The sequence below is a fragment of the Cynocephalus volans genome, chromosome 6, assembly GCF_027409185.1.
Source record: "Cynocephalus volans isolate mCynVol1 chromosome 6, mCynVol1.pri, whole genome shotgun sequence".
In the NCBI taxonomy this organism is placed as follows: Eukaryota; Metazoa; Chordata; class Mammalia; order Dermoptera; family Cynocephalidae; genus Cynocephalus; species Cynocephalus volans.
Genome location: NC_084465.1, coordinates 137,200,960 through 137,224,147, shown reverse-complemented (window position 1 = coordinate 137,224,147; position 23,188 = coordinate 137,200,960). Strand labels below are relative to the sequence as shown.

Genomic DNA, 23,188 nt, shown 5'->3' with positions numbered 1-23,188 from the left:
GTTTTATTTTAAAGTTGATTTTCCAGTTCTTCTTTGCGGATATGTAGAAAAACAATTGATTTTTATTACATGGACCTTGTATCCTGTCACCAGTTCCAGTAGCTTTTTCCTTAGGATTCCTCAGGATTCCTAGGATTTTTAAATTATGCAATGCTGTCATTTGTAAATAAATCGTTTTACTGCTTTTCTGATTCAAATGCCTTTTTGTAGGGGTTCATAGTTTTCATCAAATTTGAACAGTTTTCGGCCATTATTTTCTCGCCAGGGGTGCCTTAGACTCCTATTTCTCCCCCCATCCCCCTTCTCTATTGAAATGTCTTCCTTTGGAGCAGGCCGGTAGTGCCACCTAGGAGAGGAGTCCAGAACTGGGACCTTCATAGACCGTGTTCTTATTTCTCCCCTTTGGTGCGTTCTCCGACCCTCTACCCCTCGCGTGGGGTCGACTCGATATCCCGAGGAGCTCCCAGGACTGGCGTCCAGGTGGGTGTCCAGGTGGTCGTCCGGCTGTTCTCGCCTACCCGTGGCTGATTCGGGGTGACAAACTGTTTCAGGCCTGTTTTTTGTACGTGTTTTTTAACAGATGATTTTAGTTAAATCCCACAATAACCCCATGAGGTAGATTTTGTGTGTGTGTGTGTGTGTGTGTGTGTGTGTGTGTGTGTGTGTGTGTGTGTGTGTGTGTGTGTGTGTGTGTGTGTGTGTGTGTGTGTGTGTGTGTGTGTGTGTGTGTGTGTGTGTGTGTGTGTGTGTGTGTGTGTGTGTGTGTGTGTGTTGTTGTGACCGGCCGCACCGCGCTCAGCCAGTGAGCGCCCCGGCCATCCTTATATAGGATCCGAACCCGCGGCCGGAGCACTGCTGCGCTCCCAGCGCCGCACCCTCCCGAGTGCGCCACGGGGTCGGCCCGAGGTAGATTTTTTTATTATTATTCTCACTGAGGAAACTGAGGCATAGAGAGGTTAAGTTGCCCAAGTTCACACAAGTAATAAAAGGAGTGGAGGCAGGAATTTGGGAGTCGAATTTCAGTAATCTGACTCCAGAGCCTTCCTAACTACAGGCTTTACGGGGAAAGAGAAAAGAGCTTTTAGGAGAGAGCACGGGTGTTGAAAAGAAAGAAAAAGAAGGAGAGAGAAACAAAGAATGGAGGGCATTGGGATACTATCTTCCCGGCCAGAAAGTGTTCTTATTAGCCCAATGGCTAGGTTGCCTATATCTGTTCAAACTTTCTTTTTTCGATATCCTGTCATGTCTTCCTTCCTCCAGCTCCTCTATTATGTCCAACATTCTGCACTGCGTTGAAATCAATGCCCATAGAATCCACAAAAGTGGCACAATCTGATGTCCCACTTACCTTCTACATGCCCCATTGGCCAGTAAAAGTGAAACAGGGCGAATTGGACGCTTCTTTTTCAGAAGCTGTTAAGAATGAGTCTTGGGGGGGAAATCCTTCTCCCTGTCTCGGTATCCAGAAACCACTTACAAAAGGCTGGACGGGGCAGGGCTACGCCAAGTCCAGGTGCACCCCGTCTGTCCCGACTCAATGCACTAGACTGGCAAGGCGCAACCTCGCCAGGGCACAAGAAGACTCTAGCAAGAGGTTCCCCAGCTAGCGAGGCAGACAGATTTTCCGTGGGAGCGGAAGCCGCAGCGCCGCCTGGAAATCGTAACCAGGGGCTCGCGGGGCTCCGGCACCCGGGCGGGGCGCTCAGGCCCCTGGGCCTCGCGCGCTCCCGCGGGGCGGGGCGGGGCTGGCGGCGGCGGCCGGGGGCGTCCGCTCTCCCCCTGGCGGGCGGGCGGGCGGGCGGCAGCGCTGGCGGCGCCGAGCCCCCTGCGCGCGGCACATGGGGCGCCTGACGGAGGCGGCGGCAGCCGGCGGCAGCGCTTCAGCAGCGCGCTCAGCTCGGCCCGCTCCCACTTCCCTGGCCCTCTCGTCCACGTCCCCCGGCTGCGCGGCCACCATGGCGTCCAGCGAGGAGGACGGCACCACCGGCGGCGCCCCGGAGGCCGGCGAGGAAAGGGAGGCCACCCTCAAGAGGAGGCGCCTCGGCTTCTTGGCCACCGCCTGGCTCACCTTCTACGACATCGCCATGACCGCGGGGTACGCGCGCCCCGAAGGGCCCTCACCAGCCTCAGGCTGCTGCCCCCCGACATTCCGGGCCCCGGGGGGTCGAGGCGCGCGGGGGCGGGGCGGGGGCGCGGGCGGCGGCCGTGGGGGAGCGGGCCGGGGAGGGGGGGGCGGCCCCTGCGCGCCGGGCATTGCCTAATACGGTGCACAGCGCGGCGGCCGCGGGGCGCGGGCCGGAGGTTAAGTATAGACCCGGGCAGGAATGCGGGGCCGACCCGCGGGGGAGGTGACGGCGGCCCGGCCGCCGCGGGCGCTGCCGTGTCTTGCTGCTGTTGAAGAATCGCCTGGGTTCGGCCACCCGGAGCCCGGAGCTGTCCAGCCGATGGCACAAACCCACTTCCCCGGTCCCCTGCCCCGAGAGTGCATTTCCTTGTGCTGCAGATCGGCGGGCAGAGTTTTCTTAACTGTTAATTTCACTGCATTTTTTTTTTCTTTTAAAAAAAGCATAGTACGTCCTAGAGCTTCTTACTGAGGACTTTTTTTTTTTTTTTGAACTTCACCTTATGGAATCATGTCACTCGTGTCCAGCAGCTTTATATACCCACAGTCCACTACTGATACCCTGTACTTTGATTTCTGGCTTTGAGTATGACTTCCAAGTTAAGATGACACAATGACTATCGCTCTTCAAAGAGCTGTCATAGTGATTTCTGTGTGAACAGCGTTTCAAAACCTGTTGGGAAAATGCTTTTCCGTTTCTAAATCGCATTACCTATTAAAAAAGTGATTTTCCCATTAGCACACGGAGTATTATTAACCAATATAAATGTGGGGAAAAGTTTAATATTTTAAAATTTTCTCCAGTGATTATTGAAAAATGTGATTGACAAAGATTTAGTAAAACTTCGACAAGGGTATTGAGTATGTAATTATGTGTTTAGCGCGACATACTGAATCCCAAGTACAATTCATAAAAATATATTAATTATTTAGGAATCACTATGCACCAGGGACTTTGCTGGTTGTTTTAGATGTATTATCTCATTATTAGTCCTCTACAATCCTGTGAGGGGTACGTGGATATTACATTTTATAGATTTGGAAACTGAGGCACAAAGTCTCTTACTCAAGATCACAGCTGGCAAGTGTCAGACATAAATTTCAACCTAGACTGACTCCAGAGCCATGCTGCTTCATCTTTCTGCTTTCCTAACTTTTATAATCTTGAAAGGAGAGAATCATATATTCAAAACAACTGGAGAACAATTCAGTACCCACCGTGCGCTGCTGCCTTTAGATGAGGTAGGAACGGAAAGAATTCTCTGTCATCTGTGATAGTCTCATCCGGTTAGTAAACATTTTTGAACACCTGCCATATGTTAACTGGTTGGCTGTCCCTTTTCTTTCCAGTCCACTCTCCATTTTGAAGACCAAGTTACTATTTCAAAAATGAAAATCAATGCATTACTCCAGTTTAAAGCCTTTAGTGACCCTCTATCACTCTCCACCTTAATCTAAAGGACTTAGGCTGTGTGTCATTCAAGGCCATTTGCCATACTTCCGGTTTTCTTGCATTTGAAATCTCCTGACTCACCATTCCCTCAAAGCACCATGCGTGTTCACGGCTCTCTTCCTCTTTGCTCAGGTTGTTCACTCTTTGTGTTATGTCCTCCTAATTCATGGGAAGATGACATCTAACCAAGTCAACCTCTTTCAAGTTTTCTAAATTTCCCGCCTCACCTAGAGCAGAATTAAATGCTTTCTTTGCATTCTCTCACTTTATTTGTGTCCTTCCTATGCCTCTCCAGCAAATCAGGGCTTGTCTTAAACCTGTCTCTCTCTCTCTGCCTATATTGAGAAGGTCCTTTGTGGTTTTCATAAGGGAAGGGTAACTGAAGTGGAATAATTCATGTTACTGACTCTTTGGAGGCTCTCTAGAGGCATTGAGATTTGAAGAAGCAACAGGGTTTGCATATGTAGAGGGTAGACATTTCAGGTGAGATAAATTCCAGACATAGGCATGAAATGCAAGCCCAGTATATTTTCTTGATTGAATTGGAGGATTGGTGTTGGGGGATAGTGGAAAATAAGGTTGGAGAAGTTGTGTTGTTGAAATTGGGACAAAAACATTTACATTTACTGTGATGGATAGCAGAGGGTTAGCTGAGGTTCTTTTTGGTCATTTAATTTGCTTATTTCTCTCTTAGCAGAACATTGGAGTGTTCATTAATTTTTTTCTAATAATTCTGAAAACAATAAAATAGCATTTAAGAAATATCATAAATGTCTTTATAAATGTAAAAAGGACTTGTCTAACTATATAAGCCAAGCATAACCTTTCATTTTTCCTTTTTATCTTTCATTTGAGTATCTAACCTACACATTTTTACTTATATCTCCATTCTCAGGGAGGCTTTACCTGGCCATCTTCATTCAGACAGTGACCCAAATACTAACACTCTTTATCTCCCTTGTCTGTTTTATTTTTCTTATTTCAGTTATTGTCATATAACTATACAATATCATTTAATAATTCATCTCTGCCTATTGTCTGCCGTCCTCATTAGAGTGTAAGCTCTATCAGGCACTTAGTAAATATTTATTGAATGAATGAATACGTATTTTAGAGCATTGTTGTTACAATGTCTGCTCTATTGTGTATTCTCTTATTTTCACTTAAAAGTCTATTAAGTATTTCTGTATTGTTTCCTGATTACGCTCTTTCCTAATTATGTCAGAGTGTATAGAGTTAAAGTACAATAACGGATTAAATCATACCCCTAATGACATTTTGCTTTCATTTGTTTTTCCTGAGTTAGTGGCTTATGAAAAATTCACAGTACTACAATTATATCTTTAAAGGATGTAAGGATTTTTATCATACTTGCTCATTATAGGTTTTCTTGACTGGGAAGTGAGCATTTCTCTTTGGTTATTTTTTGTTGTTGTTTTTTGTTTTGCAACAAACACTTTTGAGCTGGACAATGTGTTCCCCACATTGTCCTAAGTCAAGTGGGGAACATAAGATAAATGTTTTAGGCCCTGTCCTAGAGGTAGTGTAACCTTGGTCATTTATTTATAAACAACAATTGCAATTAAAGACAGAATGAGATAATGCTCTACAGAGGTGTCAGAGGACAGACAAGTAGGAAGAATCAGAGAAAAGCGTGGTGGGGGAAATCAGCATTTAAACTGTGCTTTGAAGGATGAGTAGGACTTAATAGGCATAGATGAGGAAGCAGCATTACTTAGGGTACAGAGATGCAAACTTGCTAGACATCCATTGAGGCAACAACAAATGGACCTGAAGTATAGAGTGGGAAATGAAGGTGGGCAGGAAGTTTGGGCCATTGCTTAGGGCTTTAGATGCCTTGCTAACAGGTTTGAATTTTAATCTGTAAATAGTATAGAAAGGTGTTGATTGAAGGTTTTCTCACTCTTTTGGGAAACCTTGGACAAGTTACTTAACCTCTCTAACCCTTAGCCTTCTCATCTGTACCATTAGAACAACACAGCTACTTTGCTAGATTTTCACAGGGAATAAAGAGATGGTGGATATGAAATTCTTAGCAGGGTGTCTAATGGATGGTGGATGTTTAAAATTTCAATTCCTGTCCCTAGTGATTAATTTAAAATCTCACTTCTTGCAGAAATAGAAACTATTTAAGATATTTTCACAGTTTACATAGTGTGACTTAATAGAGGGACAAGCCCAAGGTCCATGGAAAGATTTGTGTTATCTTTCAATTCTGTTTTTCCACAAACTTTCTGAAGTACCCTTGTATTTTACTTTTGAGGAGAAGAGATGATATGGATCTACCACAATTTGTTTATCCATTTATCTGTTGGACATTTAGGTTCTTTATAGTTTTTGCTATTACAAATAGTTATTCATGTACAAGTCTGTGTATGGACATATGCTTTCAATTTTCTTGGGGAACTACCTACAATTGGAGTGCTGGGTCATATGGTTGTGGCGTGTTTAATTTCTTAAGAAACTGCCATGCTTTTTTCCAAAGTAGTTGTATCATTTTACCTTCCCACTGGCAGTGAATGAGACTTATAGTTGCTGTATATCCTCACCAACATAAGTGTATCGTGTTACCTCACTGTGATTTTTTTCATTTCCTTAGTGACTAATGCTAATGATACTAAGTATCTTTTCATGTGCTTTCTTGCTAATTGTATATCTTCCTGGGTATAGTGTCTCTTCAAATCTTTTGCCCATTTTTTTCTTTAGTGTGTTGTTTGATTTCCTTTTCTTTAGTGTGTTGTTTGATTTCCTATTATTGAATTTTTTATACGGTCTGGATACAAGTCTTTTACCAGATAGGTGATTTGCAAATGTTATCCCCGCTGTGGAAATTTCATTCTCTTAACAGTGTCTCTCAAAGAGCAGTTGGTCTTAATCTTAATGTAGTCCAATTTTTCAGGCTTTTTTTTTTAAAAAATGAACCTGTCAGCTTAACTCTTTATTGGCATGACTGCTTGTGTGCAACCAGTTGAAACTCTCATATTGGCTGCTGAACTCAAGTATAAATTTTGTCTAGGAAAGACAGTTTAGAGGTGTTTCATATATATATTTCACAACATATGAAAGTACAGATTGGATGAAATTTGAAGATCATCTCTCGCACAAGCCTCCAAATGGTTTACTAAAAAAATAGGAAATGACAGAATATTATAAAGAAGAAATGACAGATTAGAATATTACTAATAACTATTGAAATAATGGATCTAGGTAATGATCATCAATGAATGCTAACATCACAGAAGAAGGGGGTGACCAGAAATTATGTGCTTCTTATAGAAGTATCCCAAACAAGCTATGAAGTAGCCTTGCCAGAAAATCAAATGTGAATCTGATCAAGTCCCTGGAACTAACTACTAATTTACAGGAAGTACAGGGGAAAGAACATAGTAAATAACATGTGGGTATCCAATTAGCAAAATCCAGGCTGAGGATAACTCTGCAGGATAAACCCACCCAGTGTCTTCAACAGACAAATTTCAAAAAGAAAAAGAGGGAAGGAGGGGGTGAAGCTGTAGATTAAAAGAGTCGTAAAAGATATACTAACTACAATGTATGACTCTTATTACAATCATGATTTTAAAAAAATTATGAGACAGTTGAGGAAATTTGTACCCTGGCTCTATGTTTTGTGATACTAAGAAGTTACTAAACTTTTTACATGGGATAGTGGTGTTACAGTTTCCTGAGGCAAAAACTATATCCTGTTTACTTTTCTGGCATGTAGCTTAGTACCTGGCTCAGCAATACATGTTGAACCTGATGAATGAATAAAATGAATGAATAAATGAATTAAACAAGCAAGCAAGATATCTTGTACGTATGGAGCGCTTTTTTTTTTTTTTTTTCTACCCCTAAGAGAGCCTGCCCTTTCTCCCTCCCTCCCCTTTGGCTGGGCAGTACTGGGATCAGACCCTGGACCTTGGTGTTATCAGCAGCACATCAAAGAGAGGCTATTTCATGAAGGACTGAGTGTATCTATTTGGGTTCATGTAATCAATCATCCTGACATATTTAAAAATAAAAAACAGAGAACATTCCAGAAAAGAATTCCTAATTGCAGAAATTGCAGCTGCTTTTGGATTTTTTGTTGTGTTGCAATTACTAAACTGATGGATGAAGGAATTCAAAGTTAGTTGCATGTAAGGCCCTTAGAGAAACTTTGATTGTCTGTCACCCCTTTGAATGGTAGGCTTAGGAAGTGAGCTCTGGTTAGTTTAGATTAGCTTCTGGCCTTATTTACTGAAAAACAGATAAGAGGTTAGAACAGATGGTTCACTGCCCCTTTCAACCCCTAGAGTGTGTTAATTTCTTTTATTTCAAGTAGTTTAGTGATTGGTATTATCGTACTATACTGGTTGGTACAATACTGCCACCTATGGATCAACAGTGAAACTTATAATGTTATAAAGCTTGGATTTTTGTACAATGCTATTTAAAAATGTAGAAAACTTGCCACCCAAATGAATTCTTTGATGAATTCTTTGGTGGGTTGTTCATAATTGCCTTTCAAATTTATCTTTTGTAGATGTCTGACTTGGGTTTACCTAAAAAAAGACAAGTGTATGGAAAATGTGAATGAAAACATCTTATTAAGCTTTTTGTTTTCTTATCAGAGGAAGTATGGGGACTTCAAATTGAGGATAATGAAATCATAACATTTTAAGCCTGGAAGGTACCTAAAACATTATCCAGATTAGCACTCTAGGATTAGTCCAGTACTGAATTCAGTGTTGGCTGTCACATGAGATGAAACCGTCAGTTGAGTCCAGTAAAACTGGTATAGCAGAAAGAGAACAGGACTGCGGGTTTGGAGGCTTCAAATGTTCTATTTCAGACTTGGCCATAATCCTACTCTAAAACTTAGAGTCAGTAACTTAATGTCTCTGCATGATGACTGTCTCATCTAAAAGAGTGGCTTTCAAACTTTTTTGGTAGCACATTACTATCAGTTAAAATATTTGAGTATAGACTCCACATATAGCTTTTAAATGTATTTATAATTTAAATATGCATTACTATGATTACACAGTCAGCCCTCCGTATCCATGGGTTCTGCACCTGTGTACTCAACCAACTACGGATGGAAAATATTATGAAAAAAATTTTCATCTGTACTGAACTTGTGCAGACTTTTTTTCTAGTCATTATTCCTTAAACAATACAGTATGACAAATATTTATATAGCATTTACATAGATATTATAAGTAATCTAGAGATGATTTAAAGTATATGAGAGGATGTTGGGAGGTTATATGCAAATACTATGTCATTTTATATCAGGGACTTGAGCATCCATGGATTTTGATTTCTTCTGGGGGTCCTGGAACCAATCCCTCACAGACACTGTACTTAGAGCCAGACCAATACAGCATAGTGGTTCAAGAGCAGAGTCTGAGTTCAGTGGTGGGTTTAGGTCCCAGCTGCCTGGCTGTGTCCCCTCTCTGCCTGTTTCTTCAGCAGTGAAATAGGATAATAGCAGTCCCTTACTTTCTAGGGTATTGTGGGGATTAAATGTTAATATGTAATACACTTTGAACAGTGTCTAGTACATAGAAAACACTCTGAAAATACACTTCTTATTATGTTATTAATATTTCTGCATTTCAAAAAGTCTTTGTGATAATTTCATCTGACTTTTTGACATATCTGTTAAGAAAGTCATTGCTTTTACCTCATTATGTGCTGAAGAGATGTATTATTCTGCTGTTTTCTTATTCCATTGAGCTGGCATTTTTGCCATATTCAATCAGTAATTTCTTTGCAGGAAGCTTTTTAAGCCGTTTGTCTATTGTATGAGTGTTGTTTAGTTAAAAAGTTCAAACTGTATAATAATTTTATAATTCTTAAATCTGTTTAACTGGACACTTTTGAGTCCACTGGAGTAGCTACTCATTTCCATGGGTGTATTGTTCAAGCTTCCCCCACGCCCCCCGCAGCTGGCGTGTAAAGGGATCTGAACCTGTGACCGTGGTGTTATAAGGCTGCACTCTAATCAACTGTAAGCTGTTAAAAAGTTACTGATTCTACTCTCTGAAGCTCAAAAAAAGTAATAATAATAATAAAACTACAGATCAGGCAACTTTCTTAAACGTGCTTTTGTAATTGCAAGGGAAACTGGAAAAAAATTACCTCTCATCAGTGACTCTAGGAAGAGTGAGAAAGCTGGTCTCCACAGTGTAGCTTATGTTTTAAGTACCATTAATTCACAGAACAGAATCTATATTTAATATAAAAATGTAAGTTGAAAACTGAGAGCATATGTATTTTTTTCCTTTTCTAAAATGAGCTCTTTGAAAGCAGGCCCATATTTAATCTTCTATCCCTTCTGTGGCACAACAGTTGTTTTTATTTAGTGAAAATTATGTGTATATTAATTGATGATTCTTGGTTAAGATTTCTACTTCCTCCTACATATAATTATATACAATATGTTTGTATAAACTACATATTTATACATACCACTTTTGACAGCTTTTGACTTCAAGATACCTTATGTAATTATTAAATGCTTTATGATAATGTCATTTTTGGTACAGAAAGCTAATTTTTTCAGTCTGTCAGTTTATTTGCTGAAACCAAAAATATAATGGAAAAATATATTGTTTTGTATATAGTTGGTCTCTTATATGTTCTGTTCCTCCCCGTGGAGAGTCAACATGAAAATAGCACTTGTCAGTTTTTCCTGTGTGTTTTTTAAAATAGGATAATGAATCAAGAGCATATAAAACATATACATTACTAAATAAATTATGGCATTTCTTTTTAGGAAGTTCAGGTTTGTTTTTTTTATTTAAATTGTGGTAAAATACAAAAATCTTTTAAAAAAGTGCATGGAAAGATTCATATAAGCTTTTAATTCTATTTTTCTACAAACTTATTTTTCTTTTTCTTGCAACTGGCAGTACAGGGATCTGAACCCTTGACCTTGGTGTTATTAACATTTTTCCACAAAGGGACTCTTGCGCACGTAACATTTACCATCTTAACCTATTTAGTACATTTGCGTTGTTGTACGACCATCACTACCAACCGTCTCTGTAACTCTTCATCTTGCAAAACTGAAACTCTGTATGCATTACATAAAAGCTCCCCATTGCTCACCCCGTCCCCCAGCGCCTGGCAACCACCATTCTACTTTTTGTCTCTATGAATTTGACTACTCTCAGTGCATCATCTAAGGGAAATCATATGGTATTTGTCCTTTTGTGCCTGGCTTATTACACTTAGCATAATGTCTTCAAAGAGCATCCATATTGCAGCATGTGTTAGAATTTCCTTCCTTTTTAAGGCTGAGTAGTATTCCCTTGTATTTATGTACCACATTTTGTTTATCCATTCAGTCACTGGGCACTTGGGCTGCTTCCACTTTTTAGCTACTGTGAGTAATGCTGCTGTGAACATGGATGTACAAATCAGTGGTAGTAATTTTGACAGAACTTTATAAAAAATTTTATTTTCTCCAGGTGGTTGGTTCTAGCTATTGCCATGGTACGTTTTTATATGGAAAAAGGAACACACAGAGGTTTATATAAAAGTATTCAGAAGACACTTAAATTTTTCCAGACATTTGCCTTGCTTGAGGTAAGTTTTTTTTATCATTTGTCTGTTGTCGTATTTATGTGAAAATTTTTTGTTGAGTAAAATCTTATTTTGCTGTTTACATACCACCTATGGATTTGTTTAATATCATTGTTGACAGGATTTATTTTATATTTTGTATTATTGACTTGTGATTTTTTTTTTTTTTTTTTGTATTTGCTTACAGATAGTCCACTGTTTAATTGGTGAGTTTTTGCTTTAATTTTACATTTTTATTATAAATTGCCTGTTGGGCAATAGCTGACTTGTTTTTCTGTTTAAGGAATTGTTCCTACTTCTGTGCTTGTGACTGGGGTCCAAGTGATTTCAAGAATCTTTATGGTGTGGCTCATTACTCACAGTATAAAACCAGTAAGTGATGCAAACTTGTTATCTACTTGACCCTGCAAGAAAGCTTTGCATTAATAGGAATCTATAGTGTTAATATTCATATATTTCAGGAAAAAGAACCATTGGACAAAAAAGGAGTTGGGTTTAGATTTGTATGTTGATTTAGTGCTTTGGTAGAAGGAAACACAAGCAAAACCAAATATTGGCATTTTATATCTGTAATATAATCTCTTCTGATATTTTCTGGTTTCTAAAATTAATACTCATATTGTCAAATAATTAACTGAAAATCTTATTTTCTATAGAAGTTTCTTTTCTATCAAAGTTATTCTCTGATTATGTGATTGAAGTTGTCAGTATAAACAGTTTATTTTCCCTTATATAGCATTGAGCAATAGACCTAAAAGGTAAATTTAGTTTTGTAGACCTGAACAAGTGGAAAAGACTAAATTAAAAGGGGTAACAGGAAAATCAACTACATTGTATATTGATTAAAAAAAAAGTTAAAAGGGGTCAAAGGATACAAAATTTCATTTAGATAGGAGGAATAAGTTTAAGAGATCTTTTGTGCAACATGGTGACTGTAGTTAGTAACAAATATATACTTGACAATTCCTAAGAGAGTAGATATTGTGTTACTACAAATAAATATAAGATAATGTATTAAACAATTAGCTTGATTTAGCCATTCCACACAATGTATGTGTATTTCAAAACATCATGTTGCACACCATAAATATATAATATTTTAATTTGTCAATTAAAAAATAATTTTAAAGAAGTTAGGGCTAAGGAACTTAGGGAAAAATAAGCATATTATTTATTGAAGCATGACAAGAGACAGACCTAATTATTGACTCTAATTCATGGCTTAAATCTCTTAGACAAGACAAACACCATGCTGACTGTCTGGAGATGTTGGACCCATGACAGAAACATTTCCCAGCTCCACCCTTCTGACCTTCTTGACAGCCTTTGTAGTCCTCTATGTACTTGCCGACAGATCTCTGGCCTCCTTTCCATTCCTCAGGTGCCTTTCTTGTCTCCTCTCTGCTTGGGGACTGAGACTTAAACTCTTCTCCATTTCTTCTTAGCCTCACTGGACTCCTGTCTGCATGAGGACAGATCGCTGACCTTCTGCCCTTTTACTATACACATCAGCCCTCTTGACTAGTGTCTTTCACTCAACTTGCTTAATCCGCCTGGTTTGTAACCAGTAACTGCCATACAAATATAGCAACGAGCGCATGCCACACAGAGAGCTACACTTTTTATTAATTAAGATTGCCTACTACGTTAAAAGCAGAAGCACAACATTCATAGAATAAAAGCAAGACTTTTCCAGGCAGTGAATGAATGTAACAGCTGAGTAGGACCAAAAAGAGTCTGAAGAACGAAGAAGAAAATCAAAGACAGGGTGGCAAACATTAACTAGAGAGAAGTTAAAGAGAGAAAAGGATCCACCTGTTTGTTTTATCCTCCAGAGGATCTCTGCCTTAATATTACTATTTATTTTTCCCCAACAATAGTTTCCCATTGGCACCTATTCATCTCTGCTTAATTAATTTAACCAGCATTTACTGAATGCATTCTGTACACCTGGCACTGTGCTAATTTCTGGATTTACAAAAATGAATAAGGCACTCCCAGCTGTCAAGTGTACTGGCTGTTGGGGAGTGGGGGAGTCATACAAATGTTGATCATGCAGCAGATACTAACTGTGCACCTGTTCTGTGCCAGACACTGTGCTGGGGATATGGCTGTATATACATTGTTCCCTCTTTGTTGAGCCTATAATTGGGAGAGAAGCTAACAAGTAGTTACACAAATGCTTGTTTAATAATATTAGTGTTAAATGCTTTGAAACAATGGTCCACTATGCATTGCAGTATATCTAGGGACTTACTCTGATACAGGGAGTGAGAAAGACTTCCCTGAGGAAGGGATATATGCTGCTGACAGAGGTACAAGAGTTAGCTAGACACATTTTAATACCAGTTGGCAAGTGTTATAAAGATTTGAACAAAGTTACTGTGAGAAAAAGAAGGTTAGCAAATAACTGCTCAGGGTGAGAAGTGAGGTTTGGGAAAAGTTTTCCAAAGGGCATAATATTTTAGCTGGATCTTAAAAGATGTGCAAGCGTTTTCTATAGGGAGCAACAAGGAAGTAACATTTTAATTAGAGGAAATAGCATATGTAGAGCCGCAAAGTTCAGAGCATATTCCAGAAATAACACAGTTTAATGTTACCAGAGAGAGAAGTAGGTAGGAGGGCTGAGTGATTTTAAAGGAAGTTGGAGAGATTTCTGAGCTTGGACTGTAAAAAACCTTGAATAGCCTTCCCACGTGTTAGGATTTATCCTTTTATCCTGTTAAGCAATGGGGCACCAGGGAAACTTTCAAATCATAGAACATAGCTGATTCCAATTTGTTTTTTGTTTGCTTCTTTGTTTTGTTTTTAGAGAAAACGTTCATTTATAAGGAGAACAAAGACAGGAGAGACTATTTAGGAGACTGTTACAATAGTTCAGATGAGAAATGAGAAGTCCCTGAATTAAAATAATGGAAATAGGGACAAAGACAAGTGGACAGATTCATTAGAACATTTCAGTAGATCTGGTAGGATTCAATCACTCATAGAAAGGAGGGTCAGATTGTTCACATCCTGGTTTCAAGGAGTTGATGTCCTGGGATGGTGGAGTTATTGGCTTGAATAAAGGATGAGGGAGAAAAATGTGTTCCTGTGCACAGTACATATTTAAGTTTCATGTTTATAATTAATTATATAATGGTGACAGTATTAAGTTTTCTGTATTGCATTTGTCTAACCCATTATAATAAAAGATAATTAAAATAAATATCTTAGTTGAAAAATAAGTTCAAGGTTGAACGACACTGTGGATTTCTCTGTAATTCTGCAGATCCAGAATGAGGAGAGTGTGGTGCTTTTTCTGGTCGCGTGGACTGTGACAGAGATCACTCGATATTCCTTCTACACATTCAGTCTTCTTGACCACTTGCCATACTTCATTAAATGGGCCAGGTGGCAATGTCTTGCAGTTTAGTTCCTCACTGTCCTGTGCATGCTTACTTTGTGTGCTGAACTAACACCAGAGAATTGAAATTTTTGTTTTAGCTCCATGATGCCAGAATGCTGCTGGTTTGGATATTAGCAGCATTGTAACTTGTATTCTAAAAGCTTAATGATGAGAGAGAGATGAATCATTAATATATATTTTGAGTGAAATTGATGCAAGCCAAATTATATTAGAATTCTTAAATAATCTTATATTAGTATTCTTAAATATTCAGTCTAACATCCGCAATCTTTAGTGTTTTTTATATGCTTTTTTTTTTAAGTAGCAGAGACAGACATTTGAAAAAGTCACACTTACTTGAAATTGTGTTATTTGGAATGTGGACAAAATTTATATTTCAAGGATTCCAAATATAAAGCAACAGTTTTAACATTCTTTTTTTTTCTTCTGGCAGCTGACCGCTACAGGGTTCCAAACCCTTGTTCTTGGTCTTATAAGAAAACAACAGTTTTTAAAGAAAAAAATGTCCTATATTTTTTTGAAGTTTGAATTCTTTGAGTAACCGGTATTTTATCAAGTTATTATAAAAACAAAACTGATTTTTGGAGAACAAACCACAAGCCAGTATAGATTTGTTTACTCTGTTCTCTATATTGCATTTAGAGTAGAAGTAACAATATTAACAGTGACAAATGGCAAATGTTGTGCACCTACTGCACACCTGCGATGGAGGTGTGAACAAAACAAAGTTTCTGTCCTCTCAAGACAAAGACAAAAAATAGAAAAAAAAACTAATAGGTATGTGATATGTCAGGTGGCAATAAGTACAAGATGTATGTTCCATATATGCAGGATAAAATGGTTAAATTTATTTTCATTATGAAAATTTCTTGTTATACTACAGAAGTAATACATTTTCATCGTAAAATGTTCAAACAGTACAGAATAAACACGGAAAGTTCCTGTTTGTACTCCTACCCACCCACTCCCTTCCTCTGGAGGGAAAAACAGTTTGAAGTTTACCCGTCTAGACTTTTTCATATTAACAAAAATGCAAAAACACAGATGCGAATTTTTAAAACATAGATAGGATGATATCCCTGCCTTTGTTTCTGTCTTGGGGCTCTAGACAGGCACATTTCAGTCTAGTTCTTTAACGCTAATGCTGTATCTATTTATTTATTTTTTTTTGTCGTTTTTTCGTGACCGGCACTCAGCCAGTGAGTGCACCGGTCATTCCTATATAGGATCCGAACCCGCGGCGGGAGCGTCACCGCGCTCCCAGCGCAGCACTCTACCGAGTGCGCCACAGGCTCGGCCCAACGCTAATGCTGTATAATATTCCATATTATGATTGACCTATTGCTAGCACTTAGATCATTTCCAGCCTTCTAATATCATAAATAATGCTTTTAGAGTTATAAACAGTGCTATATCTATATTTCTGTTATTTCTGAAAACTCTGATATTTGTTAATATTCTTATTTTGTTCGAGGATAATCCTTAGCTAGTTTCAGACTTGTGTTAGATTGCCACATATTAAAAGCCCAACACTTATTTTTAAGTGATTACTTCTTTTTTATACCTCTTGTATCATATGTGGTCCAATACAATAAATCAGTGTATGTAAATAAAACAAAAAGAAGGAAAAACTTTTAAATTACCTATAATCCCTTTAAATAAAGATATCACTCTTGTGTTATATATTCTTTCAGACTTTTTAAAATATTCTCTAGCTCTTTTTTAAGCATTTTGTGATTTATCATTTTGCATATAATAAAATGCTTTAAAATTATAATTTGAGCTTAAATATATTGTCTGTCAAAAGAAGGTCATACTTCCATTTGTAGGTGTTTAATTGGTTTTATTCTTATTGTACATGAAAATGTATTCACTTTTAGTGATTGGGACTTTTAAAAGGTTGGTAGTTTTGAAGGTGGGGGACTCTAATACTAGAATGCATATCAATAGAATTTTGCATGACAGTTCTGGACCTCTGGTGCCTTTAAATGTATTAATTTATGGTATAGTCTCCTTTCATGTGCTGTATTTACAAAATTCATTTGAAGAAAACAGAGGCACATTGCCCATCTTCGGTAGGTCAGGCACATTGGTCCTTAATGCTTTGTCTGTCTGCCTTGTGGAATGCATTTGCATGTCTTGAGTTTCTGTAAATTTCCAAAACTCTGCCATTGCATGTTTAAATTTGCTGTTTAGAAAACATTTGTCAATTACCTTAATGTTAAGCAAAGTATTACAAAATCTTTTAACTTTTTTTTTTTTTTTTTTTTTAAAGATGACCGGTAAGGGGATCTTAACCCTTAGCTTGGTATTGTCAGCACCATGCTCAGCCAGTGAGTGAACTGGCCATCCCTATATAGGATCTGAACCCATGGCCTTAGTGTTATCAGCACTGCACTCTCCTGAGTGAGCCACGGGCCAGCCCTAAAATCTTTCAACTTTGAAATGCATGTGTTAGCATAATACATCATGTCAGTTAATCATAATCATGAATAATTATCTCTCATGTCAAAAACATCTTAAAAATCCCAACCATCTAAATACTCATACATTTGGCAACCCCATTAAATAACCTAAAGTATTTATATTTATGTCCAAGTGTTGAAGCTATTGTTCTCAAGTAAAACTCTCCTTTAGAAATCATGTCTTATAAATAGTTTGGCCTGCTGTCATCGTTTGAGTATACTTTGATTCTTTTTATGTGTTAGAAATGTTCCTTTAAAAAAGTCCACAGAATACATAATTATATATTGAGTTATATGTTGATATTGATTTCTGGTTTAATTTGAAAAATGCATTCCTCCCCCCAAAATTTTTGGTGACAATTGGGAATTCAAGGAAGTGTTTTATCTTTTTCTGCATGTGCTCTGTAGATTATTAAACCTTCCATACTTCCCTTAGAACTTAGAGAGTTAGTGACATGCAATCCTTTTAAAGTGAAAGTAAAGTCAAATAAATTATATAATTTGTTCCCATTTCATTAGAAATTTTCATTGTCTTTAAGGCTGAAACTAGTTTATTCTAGAAATTTTGCATTTTTTTTATATTAAAGAACAGTGCTACCAAGAAATCAGTTGAGAGCCACATAAAGTAAAAAAATAAAAAATCTTAATAAATTTGTATATTTTATTTGAGAAGGGACTATAAAATGTTCATATAATGTGATTTTAAAAATTGATTTAGGAAATGATTGATTTAAATGAAACACAAATAACTACACAAGAATGGTAAGAAAGAGGATATATCCAAGGCAAGGACAGGATAAACAGGTACAGTAAAAGCATCATTCTTTCTTTTTAACACTTAATCTATTTTGGCAAATAATTCTGCCCTTCTCACCCATCTCTTATTCTCGGATGTCTGTGTCATACAGGAATAAGGTGATTTTAAGTTGTCTCCAAGCTTCTTCATACTGACAAATTTGACTTTTCTTTACAGATATTTTTAATGCCAATAAAATGATTGAGTAAAATACAGTTTAATTTGATATCTTTTCTTTTTCTATCAAACATTTTTTTTTTTCTTTTTTGTGACCGGTAAGGGGATCTCAACCCTTGGCTTGGTGTCGCCCACACCACGCTCAGCCAGTGAGCGCACCGGCCATCCCTATATGGGATCCAACCCGCGGCAGGAGTGCCGCTGTGCTCCCAGCGCCGCACTCTCCCGAGTGAGCCATGGGGGCGGCCCAAAATTTTGATCTTAATCTTTTGTGGTAACTGTTGTATAGTGACTGACTTGGAGAAATGTTGTCTTGAATTCTTTAGGCTCTTCTTGTTGGAGACCAGTAAAACACAGGTTGTTCCCAAACTGGAGGCATAAACGATGCCTGGGGGACTCTGCATTTGAGACATCGCAACAGTCCAAATAAACAAATGGTGATTTTGGATTTTGAATAGAGCTTCCTCATCTCTACTTTTTTTTTTTTTTTGTCTTTTTTGTGACCGGCACTCAACCAGTGAGTGCACCGGCCATTCCCATATAGGCTCCGAACCTGTGGTGGGAGCGTCGCTGTGCTCCCAGCACCACACTCTCCCGAGTGCGCCACAGGCTCGGCCCTTCCTCATCTCTATTTTAAGCAAGCTAACTATTCCTTTAATGTGGGAATTCAGGAAGTAACTTACCTTACTTGTTTTGTTATGAAAGCAGTTTTAGACAATATACTCATTAGGAGTTACTGATGCTTTAGGTAGTACTATCAGTTTTCTGGAGTAGTAATTACTTTTAATTAGTAACCACAAAGAATTTCCCAAATACCTCTTAAAAATAACTACTTTGTTAATTTTAAGGTTTAGATATAAAATAAGGATTATAACTGGTGTTTTTAAGCACACCATTTGATCAATAAATGACTAGCTGCAGGGGAAAAAAATCAGTCAGTTATGATTCCATGCACCAAAGGAGTTACCTTTACAATACTTTTTTTTTTTACACTGCATGTATTAAATGTATAAAAGTGTTTCATTACTGTAAAATAAGTTGACTTCTTATTAAGAAGTCTTGCCATTTAAAATGGAAATTGCTGTTGGAAAAAAGGATGATAACAAATGATTAAAGAAGGAAAATTAGCCTTTTGATGTGAGGTTATTATAAATATGTATGGGCAGGAAAATTATTAAGTTTAAATACAGTAAAAGCAAAAGAACCGTGATATAAAATCCAATAATTATACGAGAAAAACAATTTTCTGAATTTTTTCTTTCTCCAGATATAATTTTTTTATCATCTTATATCCCGTTGGCGTTGCTGGTGAACTTCTTACAATATATGCTGCCTTGCCATATGTGAAGAAAACAGGAATGTTTTCAATAAGGCTTCCTAACAAATACAATGTCTCTTTTGACTACTATTATTTTCTTCTCATAACCATGGCCTCATACATACCATGTAAGTATATATTTATTAGTACTTCGATTTAGCATACAATTTGAAAGTTTTTGGAAAGATATTGTAAGTTAACTAAGCAAGGAGAAATAACTAGAAATAATTGCTTACAAATACATTAAAACTTCTGTTCTACCCCACATTTATGCATAATTTGGAATAATTAAAGGGGAAGTGAGTCAGAAGACTTTTTATTAACTGTGAGAATAAAGGTAAGTAAATTAATACACAAATGATTGCTTCCTCAAAATCATTTTATTTTATTTTTTTTGTCTTTTTTGTGACCGGCAGTCAGCCAGTGAGTGCACTGGCCATTCCTATATAGGATCCGAACCCGCGGCGGGAGCGTCGCTGAGCTCCCAGTGCCACACTCTCCCGAGTGCGCCACGGGCTTGGCCCCTCAAAATCATTTAAAAATAAGCTTAGTATGATTCATTTTTTAAAGAAAAAAATAAATTATTGGTAAAGCATGAATCAGTAAACTATAAACATTTTGAATTGTATATCTGAATATAAACACACTGTCCAAGAAAATTTTAGATTTTTTCTCTTTATTTGTTATGCATATTCTTGGAAGAATCATGGAGGAGTCCTTTTTAGTCTTATTTGTTTTGCTCTATGTACTTGAAAATAATAAAGCAGCTTTTCTTAAGATACTTTGAATAATTCAGCCTCTTCACTAATTTCTTATCATATTTTAGCAGTTGCAATGAATTGGTGAGGCCTTACTTCATTTACATGCCAACAGTGATATATTTTTAGGTAAAATTTCGATAGTCACTAGCAGGAAATATAACAGAAAATTTACAAGGTGGTTATTTGCCCTTCTCAATAAAATTAGAGACTGTGATGTCAGTGGGGAGAGGGGATAAGAAAAGGTTATAGAATCTAAAATCTACATTGATATGATGTAAAATACTTCATCTAAAGGGGATGAGCATAAAACTTGGCCAGCCTCTTGAGATCTCCGGTTTTGAAGCTTTCGCAAAATCACAAGTTCTTTAGTGGTCAGAGAGTGTTTTTCTCCCTTTTCTACCATTTCAGCCTGATTCTGTGTCAGATTTTCTGTCCGATCAAGTTCACTCCTGAGATCACAGGATAGCTAAGGAGGATATACATATATTATTCGTCATGCTCCTCGCTTTTCCCATTATCCCTTTAATGGAAACGTGCCTTGAGCAGAGCTAGAGCTTGCTTAGGTGTCTGTCTGATGGTTACAGGGTTAGGCACTGGGTTCCCCTCTTCCTTGCAACACTGAGGCATTCCACAGAAACCTAGGATATGAAGGATCGTGGTTTGAAGCTTCAAGCCAGTCACTTTTGACTGTGATTTTTAGGTGTCCTGGGAGATGTAGACTCTGGCCTGTGGCAGTCACAACTTCCCAGGTCATCAAGCTGACAATTACTGGGAGTCCCACTTGCCAGAGGACCAGTCAGCCGGGGGGGATTTTCCCCCCTCTATTATCCATAGTAGTAGTGGTATCAACTACTTTCACTTGAGTAGTTACCAATGAGAGCATTACAGAAGAAAGAGGTTAGGTGAATTGCTTAAAAATCACTGATTTGGTAAAGTCAGGATTTGAACTCAGGCCCATACCTTCTACTAAACTACTCAGAATTTTATAGAAGCATTTAGATAATTGGTCAGTTAGCTTTAAGATCTGAATTTATTTAGGCCCTTAGGTGTAATATGATGGTTATATTTATCAAGATGGGAGATACCTAAATTAGGAAAATAAAACCTGTTGTGCGTTTATGCTCTGTTTGAATTAAGTTCAAAAAATAAATGTTTTCCCAAAATTGTCTAAGCAAGATATTCAAAGCTTGTTTTTGTGATTAGGTGCATTGGTTTGGTTATTCTGTTTACCATTTTCAGAGATATTTTTTATTTGTATTACTTATAGCTGATGTTGATTTATTCATTCACCAACATTTACACCATGATTTAAAGCATTAGGTCAGATTGGCTCAAAATATTCTCCAAATTTGACTAGATGAATGAGCATTTGTCCAGCTGACCTAATACATACATATTTATGTGTTTCAGTATAACAGACTGACTGCCCTGCACTCAGCCAAGAGGAGCTTCTGCTCTGGATCCATGTTAGAGGACCCTGTGCTGGCCCTTCACTGGTCACCCTTCCATACCTCACTTCACCCCCTTCTAGATCACATTCTGCAAAACTGGGACCATGGAATTTGCTGCCCAGATTGTCCTGAGTGTGCATCAAGGACCTATATAGGCCTCTTCCTTGATCCATTGTCCTTAGGCTAACAATTGTCACCAGTGTGTGCAACCCCAAGATCACAGGATAGCCAAGGTGGCTGTTTGTGAGGGGTGTGGAGGAAGCTTGGAAGTGTGCACCAGAATAGCCACACATATTTGTGTGAGATCCGTCAAGGTACAGGGTTCAGCCAATAGAACAGAGAGAGGGAGAACAGGCAGGGCCAGCTTTCCTTGTGCTGGAATGTTCTGTCACAGTAACTATTCCAAAGAGTTACAAGATTCTAAATTTAAACATGGTCTTCCAGGTCATTGCGAAGGTATATTTATTAAGCTATTTAAGTTTGCTAAAAAATAAAAATAAAAACAAAACAAAACTTCAACAGTTTATGGTGTTAAAATATTTAGGCATGTGATAGTGGACCTCTTTTAGTACTATTATCCCAGGCTTTTTAAATATTACAGGAGTAGCAGTGGTATATAATGTACTTACTTTCAAACCTTGCCACATTTAACAGGTTTCCAGTATACATAATATAAAGCAATAGCTTATCTTTCTTTGTTTTCTTTTTTCAATTAAGTGTTTCCACAACTCTATTTTCACATGTTACGTCAAAGAAGAAAGGTGCTTCACGGAGAGGTGATTGTAGAAAAGGATGATTAAAAGATCTCTACAAACAAGGTGCTTTTTCCAGAATAACCAAGATTACTTAAGTCCAAGTTTTAATAACAAGAATAAACAACTTCATGAAATATGATGGATTATATTGTTTCTTAAAATATAACTTGAACATGGTATTTGCCAATATTTGTCTTCATATTGTGCCAGATCTTTTTTTTTAAATAAGAATTATGCAGATATTATCAACTCCTAGGTAGGCGTTGATCATTAAGAAAATAATTGGGTGTATTACTTTGGAAAAAAACTTTTACTAAATTTTTTTTACAACATATGCTCAAAGCTTTTTAAATCAATATTTAGAAATTAGTTTAACGATTAACAGTATGATACCTGCCAGTGATATTTATGTAATATTTATAAATGAAAGTAAATGTAAAATTATAATAACTTGTTAATAAGGTGTTGGTATTTCTTAAACATAACAATCTAATTGTTCAAGTTATAAGGCAGCATTTATGATTAATAACAGTTTTTAGAAGCATGGACATAATTTGCTGTGGTAAGACTTTGATGTAGATAAAGTTGAAACATAAAAAAATATTCAAGTAGATGTCACAATTGGAAAATACCCTGAAAATATTTCTAGACTGTTGAAATTACTTATACCATTAAGTAAATTTATTTTGATTTGAATTAACCACTCAAGGACAACCTTTTCAATTGTAAGGATTTTAAGGAATTAGAAAGAATGTAAGTATATTGTTTGCCCCACTGGTAAAAAAAAACAAAAAAACAACATCATGATGTCTCATCGTAATGTTGTATTCTGAGCTCTGGTTGAGAAGGGCAGCTCTATACCATTGAATTATCTTATAAAAA

General features: G+C 37.5%; 1 protein-coding gene across 2 annotated transcripts; it reads left to right on the top strand.

The window, feature by feature from the left end:
- The first annotated feature begins 357 nt into the window (after positions 1 to 357).
- HACD1 (3-hydroxyacyl-CoA dehydratase 1) lies at positions 358 to 22,493 on the top strand. Of its 2 annotated transcripts, none has more exons than XM_063099296.1 (7): positions 358 to 480; positions 11,060 to 11,177; positions 11,362 to 11,380; positions 11,458 to 11,546; positions 14,446 to 14,567; positions 19,289 to 19,467; positions 22,269 to 22,493. In XM_063099296.1, the coding sequence occupies exons 2-7, from the start codon at positions 11,082 to 11,084 to the stop codon at positions 22,349 to 22,351; spliced, it is 588 nt and encodes a 195-aa protein (XP_062955366.1). In that variant the 5' UTR covers positions 358 to 480; positions 11,060 to 11,081; the 3' UTR covers positions 22,352 to 22,493. The 2 variants fall into 2 exon arrangements, with proteins under 2 accessions (XP_062955366.1, XP_062955365.1); XM_063099295.1 differs by lacking the exon at positions 358 to 480 and adding an exon at positions 1,798 to 2,095.
- Positions 22,494 to 23,188: the final 695 nt, after the last annotated feature.

Coding starts and splice junctions, on each gene's coding strand:
- HACD1 (XM_063099295.1), top strand. CDS start 1,839: ATGGGGCGCCTGACGGAGGCGGCGGCAGCCGGCGGCAGCGCTTCAGCA. Junction 2,096..11,059: donor GACATCGCCATGACCGCGGG/GTACGCGCGCCC, acceptor TATTTTCTCCAG/GTGGTTGGTTCTAGCTATTG. Junction 11,547..14,445: donor TTACTCACAGTATAAAACCA/GTAAGTGATGCA, acceptor GTAATTCTGCAG/ATCCAGAATGAGGAGAGTGT.